Raw genomic sequence first — 22,639 nt, 5'->3', positions numbered from 1 at the left:
ACTCACTTCTTAAACAAGCCTTATGTTTAAGAAATAAACATAAAAGATAATGGTTGCCTCATTGGTGTAGCTTGGGTAACTCACCCACCCACAGAACCAGGGCTAGGGTTAAGTCTACCCTAATCACATAGACTGAGGCCAAGGAAAGGAAAACTTTCCAAAGGAACATTAGAGCTCTATTTCCAGAAGAAGGGGCAAGGGACTGCAGGAGCCAACAGCCAGGCTGCTCCGAGTGCCTGGGCAATGCTCTGCTTCCTCACTAGCCTGACTCCTGACTGCAGTTAGCACTGGCAGAACACAAGTAAAATGCAGGCTTAGAAAATGACCATTTGTTCATGCCAGGGGCCTGCAAGGTAACTTGAAAACAGTTCAGCTCTTGATTCACAGCTATCTGGTGCCTCAATGTACTGTATGATCCTGATTCCTTTTTATGTCTCTTAAGGTATTCTTAAAGCAATCCTAAGAAAAATAAATAACTCAGAGTCTAGCATAGTGTTTAGCACACAGTAGATTCTTGGCACATTTGTTGAATGAGCCCACTCTGTTCCAGGCACCTCTATATGTTTACTCTAATCCTCCAAAGGCCTTTAAAAATGGTGCTGCTGAGCTCAATTTACAGGTAAGGGAGTGCAGGTTTGGAAAGGTTAAATAACTTTGTCCAGGTGAGCAGAAGGAATGAGTGTAAGTCCAGAATAGTTGCACTCTAAAACCATACCATGCATGTTTCCATTCTAGAATAGAGGAAAGGAATGGAGGCAGCTGGCACACGGCTTGTTGATATCCAGGCTAGGAGAAAAACCTGGCCTCACAGCTTCACACGCTGGAAGATTCTTCTCATGTTTCATCCCCTTGTCCGAAATGTACCAACAGTAGGAATCCTCAGATCCTATGATGTGAATTCAGAAAGATATTTTAAATTTGGCACATTTGTTGAATGAGCCCACTCTGTACCAGGTACCTCTATATGTTTAATCCTCCAAAGGTCTTTTAAAATGGTGCTGCTGAGCTCAATTTACAGGTAAGGGAGTGCAGGTTTGGAAAGGCTAAATAACTTTGTCCAGGTGAGCAGAAGGAATGAGCTATCTGGTGCCTCAAAGTATTGAAATCAAGTACATTGAGGCATGTCACTCAGAAATAGGGGCTTAAACTTCAATGTAAACCTGAACTTTTTTTTTTTTTTTTTTTTTTTGGTGGAAGTACCTGGGGTTGAACTCAGGGGCACTCGACCGCTGGGCCACATCTCCAGTCCTATTTTTTGTATATTTAGAGACAGAGTCTCACTGAGTTGTTTAGTGCCTTGCTTTTTGCTGACGCTGGCTTTGAACTTGCAATGCTCCTGTCTCCTACTCCTGAGCTGCTGGGATTACAGTCGTGCACCACCACACCTGGCGTAAACCTGAACGTTTGGTGGAGGGAGATGCTGCACATCACCCCATGTTTTAATATTTATTCTGATGTTATGTCTGCTTGCTTGTTTTTGGCCTTTTTAATGTAGGGAAGGACTTGCAAACAGCAGAGATAGATCCCAGTGCTTAGTCATTGTCCGCAAGGCTGTAGCATCGGCACAGGTCTGAAGTTGTCTTTTACAGGACTGGAGTTTGTTATTCCAGGGCTCCTCCAGTGGGTCCCTGGAGGATTCTCTGCCTGTTTCTGTTAACCTCTATAATCATCCAATCTATGGTGCTTGGATTTTTCTCAAATAATTGTTTTGATTTGTTTTTCATCCTTCATCTCTTGTCTCACAATATCACTTGCATATTATGTAGAAGTTCAAGTTCCCATCATGGAACTGGATTCTTGTCAACTTTGCCTATTAAATTATCACTCTTCATATTTGCAATAACCACAGCTGTTGTGTGGTGTTTGAACACATTACACATCAGCCATCATGCAGCTTAGGCAATTAGTGCGTGAATGTGGTCAATTCAGAGAGGTCCTGTCAGGACAAAGACTGGGGCTCTGTCTCACAGAGCTGGAACAACCATGCTCCGGGGCTTTCAAAGCTCTAAATATTATAGCCCTCCCAAAGCCAAAGTATCTTCAAGAGTGAGTCCAGATAGACCCTATAACTTGATATCCCAGAAACATTTTTAAAAATAAATTTAAAAGCACATGCTGCCTTGTTTCAGATCTTTTAGATTTTATTACAATCAATCAATTATATGGAGTCATTTGTTAATAAAATCCTGGAGACTGAATTGTATGCTTTCCACTAGAATTTAAAACTAGGCAAACCTCCCGAATATTTTTCTTCAACCTTGTATTCTGAGATGAGAGAGCCAAGGGCAAGAGAATTTGTACACATTTGTAAGCCAGTTAGTAGCAGAAGCTGCACCAAAACCAGGTCTTTTATCTAGTCAGAAAGCTTTACTAAAAGAATACTCCAGATCCTCTGAAAATCTTCTTTTATTATTCATGAGTTAGATCACTGATAATTTTTCAAGGGAAATGACAGAGATTTCCCTTGTGTCTGTATTTGGGGCGACCATGGTCAGAATCTATTTTGGCCAGAAGTGTGCCTGGGTGGCAGACCTCCACATGGCACCGTGGGAGGTCAGGATGAATGGTCAGAATAGATCCTCAAGGACTGTGGGTCTAAGTGGAAAAGTATCCAGAGGGAGATGGTTCTACAGTTCTAAGCTGCTAATTGTCTCTCCATCTGAGTTGTAAGCAAAAGTACGGATTCAAATATGTTTGATCAGCAAAGAATCTTTACATTGTGTCTAGGTTTCCATGACTACTGCTATTGCTTTGGTTTTGCATTTTGTCATTTGTGGAATTATTTTTAATACCCTCATGTTATACTCATACTAATACCTTTTCACCAATAGTGGTGGATTCCTTTGTCCAAGAGACAGGCAAGCAACAGGTACCTCATACTCTACCATTCCTTAACCCTGGTCCGCCTACCACCCTGTCATGTTCTCTGCATTCAGAACTGGTCCTAGCACACAGGAACAAATTCCAGTTTATTCATGGCCTACCCCCATCCTTACCTATGATAGTTATACCAATAAAAGAGGCTATTTATTGACTACTTAACTGTATGATAAGAAATTACACTGTGAACCTTACATATGGTTTCATTGAATCTTCACAGTAAGTCTATGAGACATTATTAGCCTTTATTATGTAAATGGAAAACTGAGAGAAAAGCTCAGACACTAAAAGAAGGCACAGCTGGTAAGTGGGAGAGGTGGAATTCACACCGTGTCTATCTGATTCCAAAGCCCATGGTCCTTATATCATACCACACTATTATTCTAACTCATGCTTAACTTGGACTGATACACATGGGTGCAGTTACTAGCACAGACCAAGGCATGTTAAATAATGGTGAAGAGCCACAGCCAAAGGCTACATTGGAGAGTGAGTGGAGGAATAGAAGACACTCTGATTGGCTTGGAAACTTTAAGAATCTGGGGCTTCAGAAGAAACGCTTTCAGGGAACTTGGCATCATTTGGTGGAGAAAAGGTGATCATCAGTGACAGTCAGGTGCCTAATGCAGAGTGGCAGGTGTTGAAAGAGGACAGGAAATATATGGGTCTACAACAGAGGCTGGCAAACTATGCCCACAGTTTTATTGGAACACAGTCATACTTATCTATCAATTAAATGTTCATGACTGCTTCTGCACCATAGCAAAAGAGTTGAATAATTGCAGCAAAGACCACGCAGGACCTGCAGAGTCTGAATAGTGTACAATTCTGCCTTCACAGAAAATGTTTGCCAACATGGTCTAGACTAGAAGTCAGGGTCTTTTAACATCAAAGGTTTTTAAGTAGCTAAAATTGATCTAGATAAAAATTTTAAAAGACCTTGGTCTCTTTTTGTTAGGGGGAGGGGAGATCTGCTTTTTCAAAAGACATTGGAATTTGATCTTCAGTTAGAAAGTCCCCTTAATTCAAATGGAACAGAGTATATCAACCATCTTGGAAACCTGCTGCAGCATAAAGTTACCTCCTCTGGTAGCAATAATGTAAAACTACTAGTGTTTTGTAAAGCATCACATAATATCATCTGTTTCTTTCAGTTGACATACCCAGGTCCTTTCACATACATCTTAATGATGTTAAAGATACAGACTAAGTATTTTGGGAAAAGTGGTTTGGGAAAACATTAGCTTGCCTTGAGTCAAAAGCTTTGTTATTGAGAAAAGACTCCACCTCTTAGAGATTTGAAAAACATTGCCAATTCTTCTTCCCTTGTGTCTCTGTTAAAATAAATCCCGTAACTCCCAACTTCTCAGCTTTCATAAATGGCAGGCCTGATTCATGCATGATTTATAAATTATAGCTATGGACCATTAAGATAGATTTCTCAGCTTTAGGTAGGCTGTCATGGTATGGTATAGTGTGGTTTTGAATTTCTGAAAAAGGAAAGCATTGTAGTAGTTGACAACCCAAACAATTCAAGTTCCATTTGCCCTTATGGAAGGCTTCTTTTTTTTGCAAGTGGGATTTTTTTTCCTTCCATTTTCTTCTCCTTTTGCCTTGTTAAAATCTTTACTTCTAAATATGAGTAGTTAGGAGCCATTTGTGTCACCTTTTACTCTAGAAATGGTTATTTTTGTGTAAAGGACATCTTTCTGCTGCAGGCTTTTTTTTTTTTTTTTTTTTTTTTGACAGTGCTAAGAGAGACAGTTTGGAATCTCACTGTTGCCACTAACTACATACAGATTAATGGGAAGACTGTGAGCTTTTGCAGATGCCAGGACCTGGGAGCTGATCATGTGTTCTAGTGAAAGATGAAGCCTGTGGGTAGCGCTGTCTTAAGAGCATGCTGCACTGGGAGGAGGATTCATGTTTATTGTTTGCATTGCCTCTGGACAGCTTTTTTGTAGTGCTTCCCAAAGAAGAGAGACTAGAATTTAAAGTCTGGTGCCAGAGAGCAACTGCTGACGTGAAAAGAATCCAAGTATCTGTCCAATCTGTGAGAATCTGCAACATAGACAAGGAATGAAGCAATTAAGGCAATGTCAGGGTTATATAGAAGAACATATTTCAACCCATGAAATTTTGGTTCTAGGAAAAATGTGGTAGGGTTCTTAGAATTTTTGGAGGTTGAGCTTGAGAGAAACCACTGGGAATGGTTAGAAGAGACTACTTTCTTCTATCTCTTTTCTTTCTTAAGATTACATTAAAAAAAAAAAAAGAAAGAAAGAAAACCCACGAAAGTCAAAGATTCTAGGCCTATCCAGCCATACCCTTCCAATGCCATCTTTTTTTTTAATACATTTTTTATTTGTTCTTTTTAGTTATACATGACGGTAGAATATATTTTGACACAGTATACACACATGGAGTATAACTTCCCATTCTTATGGTTGAACATGATGTGAAGATTCTCTAGTCATGCATCCATGTATGAATTTAGGAAAGTTATGTCCGATTCATTCTACTGTCTTTTCTATTCCCATCCCCCTTCCCCTCCCCCCATTCTCCTTTGTGCCATCTTCTTTTATACAGCTTCCTGTTGTGTGTTCTGACTAGTTCCAGCTCCTGTTGGGAGCACCACTGGAATATGAGTCTACATTTCTCTTTTATTGTGAACTCTCAGACCAAGAATCATTGTTGGATCATATACAACATACAAAACAATACAGCAGTGAATCTGACCTTGTCCTTCCCCAGTCTTAATCAATTCTGCAAAAGAAGGAAGCGTTTTTACATTTGAAAAAAAAAATACAAATATATACATATATAGTTGTGCTGAATTTTAAGCTTTTTTCCCTCCAAACCAAAACCAAAGAGTATTTTGAAGAATAGGGGGTTCTCCGATGGGGGTAGAGAGCGAATGAGTAAACCAACCTGCCTGACCTGCTTTTTTTTTTTTCTAAGTACTCAGTAATACGATCATTTTGTAATAAATAACTGAACACTATGCCCTTTGGGAAATTCTGGTTCTCTGTTTCTTTAATCATGGCTACTTCGTTCAGACTGTGTAGGCAGTGCCATTCCAACCAAAGAAACCTGATCAGATTCCCTTCCTTCTCAATACAAATCTTATTTGTATTCTTTGTGAAAAGCCTAAGCAGTTGCTTTGAACCATTTTTGGCTGCTAGTTTAAATGTTAAACTAGTCGTGAGAGCTACCCAGAGTGAAGTGTTTCTGTCACCCTGCTATTCCTGGCCTAGGGTACTAAGAGTATTAGGCCCCAGAAGCAGCCAATTTTGTAGGGTCTTTTAATACACAAAACTGTATTAACATCAACATGGATACAGATGGATGCACTGTAATAAACTGTAACCACTTGAGAAAAGCCTTTATTGACTCTCAAGTAAATAATGCACATTTTAAAGGATCTAAATATGCATTTACATAATGTGCTATAATTTTTTATTGTGTCAACTACTCTCACACACACACATCCATAAGAGATGTATTTCTTCATCAAAAAATTGGACTCATACCATTCTTTTTGCATTCCATTAGCATCATGCCAGATTCCTAATGGTAGCTTCTCTCCATAGGGCCCTAACTGGCCATCTCAGAATACATTTAATGAATTCGATTGATTTAACCCCAGTGACTCTTTCTAAAATAATTTGAGACGACTTAGATAAAAAATCTAGGTACATTAAAAATATCAAATCTATAATAAAGAGAGAAAACAAGAAAATAGAGAGGAAAGAAGAAAAACTTAGACATTGAAGTCTTAATTCTGAGCTTCTAGTAGAAGGTGAATATCAGGTTATCCAGAAAAATAATAGATATTTAATAATAATTAACAGATCTTTATGGTGCCTGTAACACAATTATTTTCGGTTTCAAGAAATTAAAGTTCAGGCTGGGCATGGTGGCATGTGCCTATAATAACAGCTAATCAGGAGGTTGGGGCAGGAGGATCACAAGTTTGAGGCCAACCTGGGCAACTTAGGAACACCCTGCCTCGAATAACAATAAAATGGACTGGGGGTGTAGCTAACTGGTAGAGCCCTTGCCTGGCATGTATAAAACTATGGCTTCATTTCCCAGCTCTGTAAAAAGTAAAAGAAGTTAAAGCTTAGGATCTTGAATTTGCATGAGTTTTATAGCAAACTGGTAGCTGAACCAAAATGTCCTAAGCATGAGAAAGTAAAGGTTGAAAAGAATGACCCTTTAAAATACAGATTCTGCAATTATCTATTTGAAACTACAGGCTAGATTATTTCCTGGAATTAATTAAGAATTAATTGATCCTAATAAAACAGTCATTACAGAATTCCACATAGTACTAAGTATATTCTTAGGTTTGTGTTGAACTATGTCATAAGGAAACAGTGAAAAATTTTGTTTCTAGTGAAATATAATAAAGAAACTAAAGCCTAAATTGAAGTTGTTTATGTTTTTATCTTACCTATTGAACATCAAAATGAGAGCAAGGATGTTTTTTAACAATCAATGGGGAAATTCCGAGGCCCTATTGAATAGTTTCTTCTGTCATGTTTCTTTAACTTTTATCTGACTGATCTTTGCTCAAGTGAATTTTTTCTCTGGGCAGTATTCTCTGTTGGCCAGTGCAGTTTCTTAACCTCACAGTCACTCATCAGTTTCCGTTGAACACCTGAGGCAATGCCACTTTATCATCAAGGTCAGCCTCCTAGGGGCTTTTGACAATGGTGTTGCCACCTGTGTGTTTGACATGCTGCAAAAGTTGAGTGTGTCATTGTTAGTTTCAGTATATTCCCAGCCTAGTTTGAGAAATTCCACCTTACCTCCTTTACCAGAAATTCTTCAGTCCAGTGCACGCTGTAGGTCAAAGTTTCTTGCTATGGGCAAGGGCAATTGTATCACATTAGACAGGGAAAGAAATTTCCTGGTTCTTTAAAGCCAGTACTACAATTTCCAAAGTAAAAACTAACCAGAGCCATTCAGCTTTTAGCTTCTGGGTTTTAATGGATTCCAGGGATTCCGATATTTCTTATTCATTGTATGTAGTCTTAACTTTTACCAACTTTTCAACAAGAATCCTGGCTCTTTACCAAGTGAAGAGACCCAAGTTTCATTCTTAGCAGACTTAATGGTTATTTTCTTAATTTCTGTACCACTCATGTATTTGGCCACTTATTGTACCCTCAACAAGTATTTATTGAGTGCCAGACTGAGTTTTGGGGATATAACAGTGACCAGCTAAGTAAATGGAAACACTGTTTATAAGATAGAGATGGCTGGGGAAAGAGTTAAGTTTTAGAGGGGAAAAAAAATGAAAGCTCTTGTTTCCAAGAGGTTATATTCAAGATGTCCTCGATTGAATAAGGGAAAAACTTCATCTACTCTGACTCAACTTTAACTCTTGAGCCCATGTAGGGGCCTGTAAATATGAAGTTGTATGAATGTGAGAGTTCCATCAGATCAGCTGTAAGATGGACTGGACTCTTGCTTCTACTCTAGTCCTCTATATCCACTCTTTAAAGAGCAACAGATACCACTCTGAACCACAGTTTTAGCCATTTCTGTCATTAATTAGAAAATGCCCCAATTGTAAGGAGATCCCAGTAGGGAACAGTGAACCCATCCCCCACAATCTGCATTCCTTGAGGCAGCCCTCAGCTGTGCCAGGGACATAGTGATAGAAATGGTGTCCTGCTCTACTAATAGAGAATGTGCCATTCCTAGTATTAGAAAGGTCTTATTCTCCAGCTGATTTTATCAATCATCCTTCTAATTCAAGGGCAAAGTTCTCTTAGAAAAAAATTATTAAGCATCGCACATAAAAACATAAGTATTTTAATCTAATCTTCTAGTACAAATGAAATTTATCAGGGTTCACATGTAAGGGAGTAGTAGTCGTCTGAGTCTTTCATCAGTTTTTATGGGCAGAGGACCAACATTTTAGCAGGGGTCATTGCCTGCTCGGCCTGTGCATTCCCCAGTTGTGACATTTATGCATTTCTGTGTTTGTCTTCAAAATGGTGGTGGTGGGAAGGAAGGTGACATAAACTTTCCACTTAAAGCGAGGCACCCAAATTGCATGGGTTCATTAAGTGATCATTTACTATAGACTTCAAAAAATTTCTTCCTGAATTAGTCCCTAGAAATCTCCTTGAAAGGGGTATAAGAGCTTTAACAATGAATTATTGTCTATGGATAGCTCAGCGTGAAAGGGGATCCATATGTGCAAACTAGAATTTGTCATATGTAATGTCAGTTAAATCAGGTCTAATCTACCAAATACATTTTTATTGCTTTGCTTCATTAAAAAGGCTCTTAAAGTAATGAATAATCTTCATCTTCACCAAGGATTATTAATGCCTTTATAACTCATGTCCTCTGAAAATAGAAAGACAGCTTTAAACTCTCCCCTAATCTAGCTTCCATGTTTGTCTTAGAGCCTCAAGGAAGAAAATCTATCAGACCTATCCAGTGTTAAATTCAGCCACATGAGCAGAACCCTGAATTGGGCCAGGAGAAGAAATGGAAAAGGAGGCAAATCAGGTTCAGCTGTGGCAAAGCAAGTCTCTCCCTTCCTAACACTCGTGTTTTCTTTTCCTACAGCAAGTCCGCATGCAACACCATCGACTCTTCATTTTCCAACATCACCCATTATCCAGCAGCCTGGGCCTTACTTCTCACACCCAGCCATCCGCTACCATCCTCAGGAGACGCTGAAAGAGTTTGTCCAACTTGTCTGCCCTGACGCTGGTCAGCAAGCTGGACAGGTGGGGTTCCTCAATGTAAGGAAACTTCTTTTTTTTTTCCATTTTCTTTTAGAAATGTTAACTGAATTTAAAAATAACAAGGGGAGACCTCAGGACCTTGAGGACATTGTGCTTTAACATTGCGCTGACTGACTGCAGGCAAATGTCATATTTATTCTAGATTGTGGGAAAGTTAACTTTCTCTAAGAGTGATTGGCCAGGGTTTAAAAACAGTGTTTGTGTTAAGTTTGCAACTGTCAAGTTTATGGATATAAATCATCTTGAGGGTGAACCATATAACCTTCTACATTCAAGGGCTGATAATTTCACCTCCTGCATTCTTACCCCAGGGCTCATACAGTTAACAAAATAGAAAGAAAGAGTGAATAATTTTAAGTAATGATTTGGGATGGTAGAGAGAGGTAGGGGGCAGAGAGGGACAGATGTTTCAGATCAACATAGTTGATATTTTTTAAAAATACAGTCTTGTAACACTTTAGATCAAGTTGACCAGTACTTGAACTCAAGATGCTAGAAGCACAGTTTATTATGGTTTGTTATTTCTGCAAGTAGTTATCTTCCCCACTTATCTTTGTATAAAGCTAAACCATATTCAATCGCTTTAAATGAATGTTTTCATTTTTTTCACAAATAAACCAAACAACCACAATTTGAAATAACATTCCAAATGTAAAAGTGATTTTTTAAAATCACAGATTGCATTACTAATAGAGAATTAAATGTTTACAGTGGATAGCTTCATTCCAAGGCCAATAATCACAATAATAATAAATAAATAATACCAGCATAAAGCCAGACTTGGTTTTCCTTTTCTTGTAGTAGCCATACATGAAGCCACAGATTAGCCATAATTATTATTGCTCCATTTAGGATATTATGTCACACTGTTCTATCACTGATGTTCTCCCCCTGCAGAAATACCTGATTCTGCATATCTGAGCCAGAACAGGCAGCTTTGACTTATGTCTGCTGATGTGTTAGCAGATACATTTCTGTCTAGACAACAAATCAATATGGTGCCTTTTTTTCTTTTTGCTTGTATATTCATTTGCTTGGCTTACTCTAAACCATTCACTTAAGGACTTTCAGTCCACTCAGAAATAATACACAGGCAAGTTGCTAGCAAGAAAGTGTAGCATTCTGATTGTCAGACAAGATAGTATTTGAGGAACAATCCTAAATATATCAGTGAATGTTGATGGTGGAATGAAACTGCCTCTGCAGAATTATGAAGCTTACACATAAAAGCCTGGAACACCAGGACCTCTGTCAGCTGAGTTTTGGTGTGGGACTGCAGCCTAAATATGAGCTGTTACTATTAGTTGATCAGTGTCAATGAAGTTTAAAAATGTAGTCTAAAGGCCATTTGGGAAACTGTGAGGGGAAAAGTGGATCTGATCTTCAGCACCAGGCAACTGACTTCTCCATTTCTAACTTATTTTTTAATAGTCCTGACATCATCCTATATAGCTGTCAAAATACAAACTGCCCAGTTTTGCATTTTGATCAAAGACCTGCTTGAGGCAGGTCTCTTCATGGAGCTATTTTGAAAAACTTGAAAATTAAATAGATTGTATTGCTTGCTTCAGAGGGAAACTTTCTTCTGTCGTAGAATTGTTACTTGTTTTTTTTAACATGAGGCAAACAAAGAAATATGATTCTTACAGCATTTACTTATATAATTTAAATAAAAACTGGAAGTGATATTTTAATCTAGCAAAATTTTGATAGCTAAATTCTAAACTTTCTATGTCTAGTATTATGCAATATGTAAAAGAAAATATGTATGTTCACTGAACACATTTATTATATGTTATAAAAGGCCAGCTTTAAAAAGTGAAAATAAAGTTGACAAATACAGATCATTAGCAGATTATTTTATGGAGTCAAATGCAAAAAAAGGACAATGTAGTTCAAGAAAGAAGTTTGGGATACAGCGGTATTTATGCCCAAGTGCACTTTTGTGGAATGCCTTAAGAACAAACAGAACCGAGCACTTCTTCATCCAGATGTGATCATGCAAGAATTCAGGCAGCTGGAATACTTAGTCATTTACCTAGAAGGTGCCTAATGAATCTTATTTTCAGAAGCAGCTAATAGTTGACATCTTTTGTTTCTTCTTTTGTTTGTGTGTGTGTATGTGCATGTGTTTTTCTCCACCCTTGCAGCCCAATGGGAGCAGCCAAGGCAAGGTGCACAACCCATTCCTTCCCACCCCAATGTTGCCGCCACCACCACCACCACCAATGGCCAGGCCTGTGCCTCTGCCGGTGCCAGACACGAAGCCTCCAACTACGTCAGCAGAAGGAGGTGCAGCCTCCCCCACCTCACCAAGTAAGTACTGCTGAGACAAGGCGCCGGTCACTCATCTAGCTGTGTGCACTTGAATCCACACCTCAGCTCTGTCCCTTGCAGTAGAGACTATAGCAGTAGGTGCAGATCCCAGCCATAGTCATAGCCTGAACTTGCAGAATCAAGGCCAGAGTCAAAGTGAACACCACTCCCAGCAACTGCACCAGATGTAGAAACAACTGAACACGTGGGTGGATAAGATGATGAAATTGCATGTCCAGGACTGAGATCTAGACACAAGCTGTTAAATTTGGTGTATAATTCGAGTGGCTTTAAATGCTATGCCCATAAGCACCAAATCACATCTACTTGCATAAATTCTTCTTAGCAAAAAGTTCCTGATTTTTCTGTATAGCCCTGCCTTCCAGGAACTTGTGGTCCAAGAGATATGCACTTGATGAGATATAAAAGTTATATACCTTACACATCAAATAGGAAAGGAAGTTTAGATCAAAGTGTCAATTCACAGGTGTGTACATTGAACAGTGCCAAGAGGAAGAGCCTGGCAGAAGATCAGAGCTAGAAGCCATGGTAGTTGCATGGCCAGGCTTGGCAGGGGAAGGAAATAGAAGGTAGAACTAGATGGAAAGAGAACTCTTGGCTCTTCTCTGAACAGTCTGGGACCATTTGATCAGAGAATATAGGATTTCAAAACCTTTTTAGATGATGGGAGTGATTATTTGATGAACTAGAGATTGAACAACTCTCCATATTTTTCTTGATATTTTAGAGATGGAGGAGCTAGAAATAACTTAAACACACAAATGTGGCTTTTATTAGTGCCTGGAATAATGACAAAGAGAATGATGGCTGAAGTTTCCAGGTGACAGATGGCCTGCCCTTGATTGATGGTGTGATGAGCACCTTCCCTAATGCTTCAGAGAGGGATCAGCATATAGGAAAGGGTTGGAACTGTGTCCATGACCCTAGGGAGAGCTTTCAGGGGTGTCCTTAAAGGAAGCGAGACTGGAGAATATACTGGAGAAAAGATATATAAGAACAGACTAGGAAAGGAGTGTTAAGGTCAAGAACTTGATTAGCAAAATAATAGGAATTGAGTGGAAAAGAGTAGGGGGCAGGATGTTTTGTAGACAACACTGGAACTGGGCAGCTACTCAGTTCAGTTTAGTGAATGAAGAGTCCTGGCCTCTCAGCTTTCTCACATCCAGTGTTGGAATCATAATGATACTGGATACAGAAGAAAAAGGGTGAAACAGGAAATATGAGCCTCTGTTTAGATCATGTTCATGGAGTTGATTCTGGGGACACTGAATCCAGAATGACTAGAGTCCCTCTTGGACCTTGGGTCATCTAGTATTTAATCATATGGATAATGTAGCAGTGAGTGGCATTCTGTGTGAATTCTGTTTCTATAACAAAAAGAGTGAGGATGGGTGGGGGCAATTTGGGGGAGATGTACTTCTCTTGGTAAGAGGTGGTTCAGTGAGACATTTGTCAACAAGAGGATAAACCCTAAGTGTCCAATGACAAGGGAAGGAAGCTGGGATTGTCCTATGGATCCTGAAACCTCAGTTGAGAAAAATAGCTTCTGGGAAGCAGAGGCTCATGGGAGTGTCCTGCTCATTGTGTTTATGTAGCATCTGCTAATAAGCCAGAGAATTAATTGTCCCCAAACTCTACTTATATCTACTTACTGGGGATATCAGCTTACTGATGGGTGGCCACATACTTATGTGTCCTCACACATCCCTGAAGACCATTTTTCTGTTCCTCTTCTCTCCAACTGTGCAGGACAGTGCCACAGTCCTTTAAAACTCTGGTAGTAGCCAGGTGCTGTGGTGCATGCCTATAATCCCAGTGACTAAGGAGGCTGAGGCAAGAGGATCACAAGTTCAAGGCCAGCCTCAGCAACTTATCAAGGCATTAAGCAATTTAGTGAGACCCTGTCTCAAAATTTTAAAAGGCCAGGGATAAAAGGCTCAGTGGTTAAGCACCCCTAGATTCAATCCCCAGTACCAAAAATTTTAAAATTAAAAAAACACTAATAGTAATATACCATCTATTCCATATAGAGTGTCCTCACCTCTACTACTAGTGTCTCATACTTCATAGTGAGTTTTCCAGTGAGGGGATGAGGCCCAGCTCTGGCACTATACAGGAATGGAAATAGCAAAGTATGGCTATTGGTATCTAAATGATAGGGGCTCAGATGCCCACCTTTCCAGTTATTAGCTGTTTCTCTGTAAAGCAGTTTCCTTATCTGAAACCTTATCTGACAGACTGTGTGAAATTAACTCTGATAAATGCTCCCCCAAATAAGTTGGAGTATTTTATCATCAGCCCAAGTTGTTCCCCAGTGGAAGGCCCTAGTGAGTAGTGACGAAGGATGTCTGTAGGACCCAAAGAAGCTTCTCAGCTGCTAGATCCAGTTGACACCTTTGGGTCCAGGGATCTGGACTCCACTCCGTGAGCTGTAGCAAACGCCTTTTACAGGAAGATGCCACTCACCCTAACACATTTTTGTCAACTCTGAATGAGGGAAGGTGGAGGGGGTCTTGGCACTTCTAGCTCATGTGGTTGCATTAATGAGAGTGACATTTAAAGGTTTGGGAGAAAGGGAAACGATCAGGGGAGAGTCTCTGAGTTTGATATAGGGAATCAGATACTCTCTGAATCAGATGACTCTAGGAATATCAACAAAATGAAGTCTACGGATGGCAGAGAAGTTTTTATCATCACAAATGTTAGCCCTTGTGAGCATGTTGGATTCACAGGAATGTGTTGTTCCCAGCAATATATCGCTTGCCATTTTCTACTTTATTAATAAGAGAGTCATAGCAGTAATTTGTAGCCTCAGAGAAGCCTTTCACATAAAAAATCTCAAAGCCTACAGGTCTGCCCTGGGAGGGCATTTAAGGACCCCCACTGGGAAAAACAAACAAAAAACAGAAAGAAAACCTCTCACACCCTTATATCTGAACCAATTTATAAATAAAATGCAAGGCAAAATTAGATGGAATATAGAATACCACTTCAGTGTTAGAGGGTTTAGCTTTAACTGTGGGAAAATGTGTGTCCTGATATGGAGCTCCCAAATTACACCCACATATCTACCCATCCCTGGAAATACCAGACCACCACAAGCCTTCCACCATGGGGTCCGCCCTCCCATATAAAACTGATGACTTGGAGGTACAGGTGGCTGCACGCTCCCCTCCAGCACCTGTCTCTTTAGGAGAAAGAAGCAAGGAAGGAGCAGGACTGGTCACATCTATTTTTCCACTTCATAGCACAACAGTCTGGAGTATGTGAGGGGGGTGGAGAGGAACCAAGAATGTATGGAGTCCATATCGGGAGTGTAACATCCCCCTTAACATTATCTTTAATAGCTACCGTCTTTCAATCATTTATTCAGCCATCCTGCATTGACATCTCTCATGCGCCAAGGCTGTGTGAGCTTCTTGGAATACAGAGGTGATTAAATCCTGCTGTAAGATGTGGGTGTGTTGAGAGATGCAGCTGGTAAATAGACAGGTGCAGAGGGAACATTGGATAAAGGAGTACCCTGGTGGTGTAGGAGGGAGGTCTGGGTCTGGGGCTTCAGGGAAAGATTCTTTTAGGGATGTGACTTTAAAGCTATTTAGTAGAATGACATTCTGGTGTTTTAAGAAAAGGTAAAAACTTTTCTTCAGAAACTGACCTGAGATGGGGTCTAAAATTGGATTTCCACTAGATAAGAATATAGGGTGAAAACTATAATTTTATAAATCATGTGCTTTATTAGAAGCTGAAATCACAAGATGGTTGCATCCTGTTTATCTCTGTCAGTTTATTAGAGCTCCCATTCTGATGAGCAGCAGTGTCGTGACAGGGCATTAAGCACAGATGTTCCACAGGCCAACAGAGTGTCCAGAATTGAAACCTTTTTCAGAAACATCAGTCACATAACCTAGGACAGCCTTTCTGTGGAAGGGTTTGAGACAACTTACAATAAAACAAGATTTTTTAAAAAGATAAAAAAAAATAGGAAATCATGCCAAGGGTCTCCTAAATTACCAACTTTTGGGGGCCTCAACTCCCTCATCTGCTCATGGGAACAATACCAACTTCCGCTCACTCTCATAAGCATAGTGTTAGCATGAACCAGGTGACAGATGTGTTGTACCATGCTGTAGACAGAAGTCCAAGGCATCATTTTTAATATCCTTTTATAATGAAATACAAGTGGTTGCCAGCCTAGGGCAGAGCATATATTTTTTAACTAATCAGTTGCCTCTGGCACTAATACTAAACTTTGCAGCTGTGGCCAGAAAAACAGGGATAAGGCTGATCTGGGGGGAAAAATTTGCCTATGAAATAAATACATTTTAATGGGAAAAATCCTTACCGGTGCCTTAAAAAAAAAAAGGCAGGAAAGTGTATAGGGAAATGACAGTTCTGTTCCCTCTCAAGGAGAACTTTTACACTATTCATGTGTTTTCGAGAAAGGTTGATGTACTATGCCAGGACTCCAGGATGTCATGAAAAATAGGAGGCACAGCTGTGAGAGCAGCTTGAGAGTGTCCCGTCTTCACTGGGAGCTGCCGCTGTGGGTTTCTGGCCCAGTGAGAGAACACCACCACCAACCTTCATTCAGCCCAAACTCGTAGAGCGACAGCTGTGTGCCAAGAACTCTCTTAGGTGCTAGGCTTCCACAAAGAGTAGCAGAGAGAAAAATGCTGACTTTGGAGTTTTTATTCTCTAGAGGGAAAGAAAGACAACAAACAAAACAGTGAGTGTAAAAGGCAGGTAGGTTGTAAGAGAAGGAGAAATTGGAGCAAAGAGCTGAAGGGGTGAGCAGGGAGCCAGGAGACTGAGGCCGGTAGAGATTGCCAAGCAGAGAGAATAATCAGTGCAGAGACAGCTTGGTAAGTTGGAGGGAGGTGAGGATAGGGAGAGCAAAGCAAGCCTTGGAGGAGGGTGGAGAGGTAGTGGGGATGCAATTGCAGGCTGGGAGTGCAGATCATGTAGGATCATTGTCAGGACTTTGACATTTCTTCCCAGTGAGATGGGGAACAGAGGACCGAGTATTGCTGGCTGGATTTTAATAGAAACACTCAAAAGGCTTTGTTGAAAATAGATGGCCAGGGGCAAGAATGAAAGCAAGGAGACCCATTAAGAAGCTGTTTCTTATCAATAAATATAATGAGTGTCTTTTACATGCCAGCCACTATTCCAGGCACAAGAGATACCAAAGTGAGTGAAACAGAGAATTTCCTGCCCTGATAGAACTTGGGTTCCAGCAGGAAGGGACAAACAATAATCAAAATATAAGCACATTTGTAAGTTAGGGACCAGTAGATACAGTGCAGAAAACTGAAAGAGGCCAGGGTGGATGGGACACTGTTGCAATCTTACAGGCAAGAGTTGCTGATGACCGGCACCAGTGTGGGAGCAGTCAGGGCAGTGAGCTGTGGTTGGATTCCAGATATATTTGAAAGGTAGAACTAACAGGATTTGCTGATGCATTCAATGTGGATTGAGAAAAAAAGGAAAGAAATCAATGATGACTGCTAGGTTCTGACCTGAGCAACTGGAAGGATGGAGTTGCCATAAACTGAGATAGGAAGATGGCAGGAGCAGCTCTGGATGAGGGTGGAAACCAGGTTACCTTTGAGATGCCTGTTAGACATTGCTGAGACTGATCACAGGAGCATCTTGCCTATGGCAGCATACTGTGCAGGTTACTGACCTGGTTACCAAGTTTTTCAGTGTGTATCATCTCATTAATTAATAAGGGACTCCTTTTCAAATATGTAATACAGTAAATGAGTTTCTCTAAGAGTCCTGAGGACAACATCTCAAGAATAGGAAAAAAATCTTTTTTTATGTTTAGGTCTATTTGTGGCATGATGATGCACAACATGATAGTTTTTGTTAATTGTACTATATGATCCAGTTTTATATGGTATCTTGGGACCAAGATCATACTATAAAAATGGACTTTTCCATATTTTTTTTTCTGAAATGAAGATTGGCATCATAGCCTAGAATTATAATGAAAAGAAAAAAATGCTTTTGAATTATAATGGAAGATAAAATGTGCATATTTTTCTTTTTTAATTAATTGGGAACACAAAAACTCAATTTAAAAATGCATAAAAGACTCATAAACATTTGTGCCCATGCCTACTTCACTATGAACTTTTAATTTTTTAAAAAACTAGGATTCTGTAGGAGCGTATAATGGCAAGTTACCTTTATTATTTATTTTTATATCTCCAATGAATCTTATACAGGTTCACTATATAAATGAATGTGAGTGTGTTAACCAAGAACATAACAATAATCTGTGGCTGGAATGGAGATTTTTCTAGTATAATCAACATGTTAGATGCTTCTAGGTTAGCAAAGCTTTTCACACATATATTATCTTATTCATTCTTCCCAAAACTCCTGTGAGGTCAGAATCTTATAGACAAGGAAACAGACTGGAAAATGGAGTCAACTAGCTGGGTGTGGTGGTGCATGCTTGTAATTCCAGCAGCTTGGGAGGCTGAGGCAGGAGGATCGCAAGATCAAAGCCAGCCTCAGCAACTTAGCAAAGTCCTTAAGCAACTTAGCAAGACCCTTTCTCAAAATAAAATACAAAAGAGGCTGGGGATGTATCTCAGTGGTTAAGCATCCCTAGGGTTCAATCCCTGGGGTGAAAAAAGAAAAAGAGAAAACAAGAAAAAGAAAATGGAGGCTACTTTACCCAAAATTATACTTTTATGGTAGTTGTAGAGACTCAAACACAGGCATCCTATGCTCTTCATACTGCTTCATACTGTGACTGTGACAAAGCAGTGACCAGGTTTCTGGTTATGTGGGAAGCCACAACTGTCTGCTCATGCCTGAAATTAACAGCAACAATGAAGTAGTTAACTTTTACTAATGCCTCTGGCACTTCTAAGAATGTTTTTTACATGTATTATCTCATTGCATCCTTGTTTTAATTACATAAAATAAACTTTCTTGTTACCCTTGAGAAGGACTAGAAATGAAGATAGGTAACTTTCTAAAAGTCACTCAGAAAGGGGATGTAGAGGCATGATTCATATCCAGCAACCTTGAACCTGGAGTCTTTATGCTTTGCTGTGGCACGACGATCTTTGCTTTAGCTGAATTCCCCCCCCCCAAATTCCTCCCACTCCAAGTGTAAACTCTAAATAGAGGAAGATGTTGGCAGTCATTTATACTTTAGTATGAATTGGTTTCTCTTGCTGAAAGTATGTCTTCTTAGCAGGCAAAGAAAGAAAGCAAAAAAAATTTAAAGAGACATAAAGACAATGTTTTCCTTGTTCATAGAACAAGTAGTAGATTATAAGAAAGAAAGAAGAAAGAGAAGGGAGGGAGGGAAGGAAAGAAAAGGAAAGGATGAGAAAGAAATAAGTTCGTGGTTTCTTTTCACAAAACACGTCTTCTTACTGATGTCTAGACATTATTCTTTGTTAATTTTAAATTTACATTCATAAAATTATCTTGGTTGTACAGTTCTATGAGTTTTTATAACATCATAGATACATCAACACCACAGACAGGATATGGAACAATTCTAAGAACACCATCAATTTTACCAGCTCAAAGTCAATGTCCCATCTCAGGCAGTGCAAGCAAAGTTTGCCTTGCTCTATTTCCGCATTGATTTTAATCCTTTTATCAGTGCTGCTTCTGCATTATATTTTAGTTTTTTATATTTTCGGGGTCATGAAAGAGACCCAAATACACAGAGTATTCTATCCTGTGATAAGAGTGGCATTTCAGAGGAGGGAAAGGGATTTAAGAAAGTGTACTGGGAAAAATGATTAGCAGTCTGGAAAAAAAAATCCTTACTCCAAAATAAATTCCCACTAGAACAAAAAATATAATAAAATACTGAACCACAAAATACCACAATAAAATGTAGGACAATTTAAAAAACATAATGTTGAAGAAAAATAAGGCCTTTCTAAAGAATATAGAAACCCAGCATCTGTGATAAATTCTACTCTAAAACTGTCCAAAATTAATGCACAAAAAAACCCACCATAAACAAAGTTGAAAGCAGGAGGTAAAGTAGAAAAAGAATTAGCAACATATGTGACAAAAGGTTAAATTATGCAATACATATACAACATACCCAAAATATATATATAATAAGTCAATATAATATATAAAATATGCCTATTTATATATTATATATTGATTTATATATTGTTATATATAATATATATGTGTGTATATATTATATGTGTGTGCATGTATATATATATACACACATACCTAATACTTATATTATACATTATAATATGTAAATCAATATATAATGTAAATATATAATATATAAAACATTACATGTGAGTGTGTGATACCAGACATTGAACCCAGGGTCTTACACATGATAGGCAAGTGCTCTACCACTGATCTACATTCCCAGCCCTTTTGTGTTTTTTATTTTGAGACAGAGTCTTGCTAAGTTGGCCAGGCTAACATTGAACTTTGGGTCCTCCTACCTTAGCCTCCTGAGTGGCTGGGGTTACAGGCATGAGCCACTGCTCTCAGCTGATATATACTTTTTAAAGTCAGAAAGAGAATGGCCAACAATCCAATAGAAATACAAGAAAATGATATAGTCAGAGCAAAAGAAAACATTTAAAATATTTGTGTAATGTAAGAACAATACAAATTAAAATTTGAAAGATTTTCATGTATTAGCAAAGATAAGAAAGTATCATGCTAATTGGTAAACATATGGAACTTTTCTATACCATTAGAGCACTACAAATGGGTTCAACCTCTTTAGAGGACAATTTAGTGTGTATACACACACACATGCATGCACACAAACATACATAAATGTAATTATATACAGATATTATAGCAAGTATTAAATGTTTACCCATACAATTTACAATTGTGTGTATAAATTTTAAGTGTTCACCATGCATATAGTTGGACATATAAGCAAAGTTGTACATAAGTATTCATAGTAACATCAATTATAATGAAATATTGATAACCTAAATATATACTAATGTAATGTAATGTGTTATACATTGCAAACTCTTTAAAATAAAGAAGTAGGTGTGTCTGAAGTCATGGGATAATCTTTGAGTTATAGGAAGTCATCAAAGGCGAATGCTAAGAGGTGTGTGCTGGGGGGGTGCTGCACATGCTCAGTTCACTGCGTAGAGGGCCGGAAACTGGTAACTGCTGCTGACTGCAGGAAGAGGATGAAGTTTTAGAAGGATAATTTTTCGTGCCTTACCCAATGAAAATGAAGGATATTAAATTTGAAATCACCTTTCTATATTAAACAAAATGATTTCTTCATTTCTTATAGTATTTGCCTTGTGGCCTAATCATCTTGTTTATACCTCAGTCGTTAACAGTGACCAAAATCACATACTCACACATAGAGGGCTCTGTAAAAATCCTTGGCAATTTTCATACATCTTGCTTTTAGCTATAGACTGAACTTAGAGTAAGAGAGCAAAAATGTGTGATCTTTCTGGTAAAGAATAATATTCTTTTCCCCTCCTTGAAAGCAGAGAGTTCAGTGTGAGGTTAGCATTTTCATTCACAGTAGCCATTATTTGGTCACAGGCCCTGCTTTAGGAACCCATTGAATACAAACGTAACATGTACTATCTTCAATCATAATTTGTTATGAAGACTTTTCAGAGCATTTTTTATTTTGTGTACAGCTCCATTTTAAAATAGCTTAATGTGCAAAGGGAGAATAAAAAGCATTATTGGAAATCAGGCATGTTGGTGGGTATTTTCATATGCATTAACTAAAGTACCACTGTTATTGTAACTGCAAAATTGGAATTGTGAACCCTCTTAAAGAAGATGAAACTGAAACTGAGCCAAGGTTCAAACCCAAGTCTGTTAGAATCTGAAGCCCAGTGCTTTCTGCTTTACCAGGATAGCATCCTGTTTAGAGGTGTAACATCATGCAGATTTCCTTTGAAAGCCCTAAGACGTTCCATAAAAAACATTTTTTTTAACTATTTCAGGAGTAACAGCCCCTTGGGTACACTGAATTAGATGAAAGACACGGGAACCAGGGCAGGAAAAAAGAGATTAAGAGATGAGTTTTGTAAAGAAAGAATGACTCCAAGGGAGCAGGATAACAGGTGACGACATCCATTGGGACACCATGACCTGTTCAAGCCTGGTGTTAGTCTTAGTTTTCTACTTTTTCAGATGACAGATGAGTTTTAGGACTTTTTCTTATGAAGGTAATGTATGACATTTTGTTGGAAAATATAGAAGAGTAAATTATAGTCTTCCATAATCAACTACAATTAATATTACTATCTTTTTCCCCATCTTTTTTTAGTGTACACACATATATAAAATGGTTGTGATCACAGTGCATATAATATTTAGTATGCCGTTTTCCTAATTAGCATTATATACCTTTTCTTTCTCAAAATAAGTCAGAAAATAATTTTCAACCATTTACACCTGTGTCCCTGCTAGGTTAATCTCTTTGTTCTAACCCAGGGAATATGCTTCCAGCATATCCTGAGATTTATTTTTTTCTCCAACTCTATAATTTCCTTAGGACAGACTTCTAGAACTGGAATTACTAATGCAAATGATATGTACATTTCTCTTGAGACAATTACCAAACTGCCTTTCAAAAAGGTTGTGCAATTTACACCCTTACAAGT

General features: G+C 38.7%; 1 protein-coding gene across 3 annotated transcripts in view; it reads left to right on the top strand.

Moving 5' to 3' along the window:
- NFIA (nuclear factor I A) overlaps positions 1 to 22,639 on the top strand; it is a 356,321-nt gene that overhangs the window by 289,518 nt on the left and 44,164 nt on the right. For all 3 annotated transcript variants that reach the window (XM_081306357.1, XM_081306356.1, XM_081306355.1), the window contains 2 exons: positions 9,478 to 9,656; positions 11,810 to 11,975. In XM_081306357.1, the coding sequence (XP_081162483.1) occupies positions 9,478 to 9,656; positions 11,810 to 11,975 (345 nt within the window). The remainder of the gene's footprint in view (positions 1 to 9,477; positions 9,657 to 11,809; positions 11,976 to 22,639) is intronic.

Source organism: Spermophilus citellus, assembly GCF_964194105.1.
Source record: "Spermophilus citellus genome assembly, chromosome: 9".
Lineage (NCBI taxonomy): Eukaryota > Metazoa > Chordata > Mammalia > Rodentia > Sciuridae > Spermophilus > Spermophilus citellus.
Note: the sequence above shows the minus strand (reverse complement) of the source record. Positions and strands in the feature narration are given on the sequence as shown.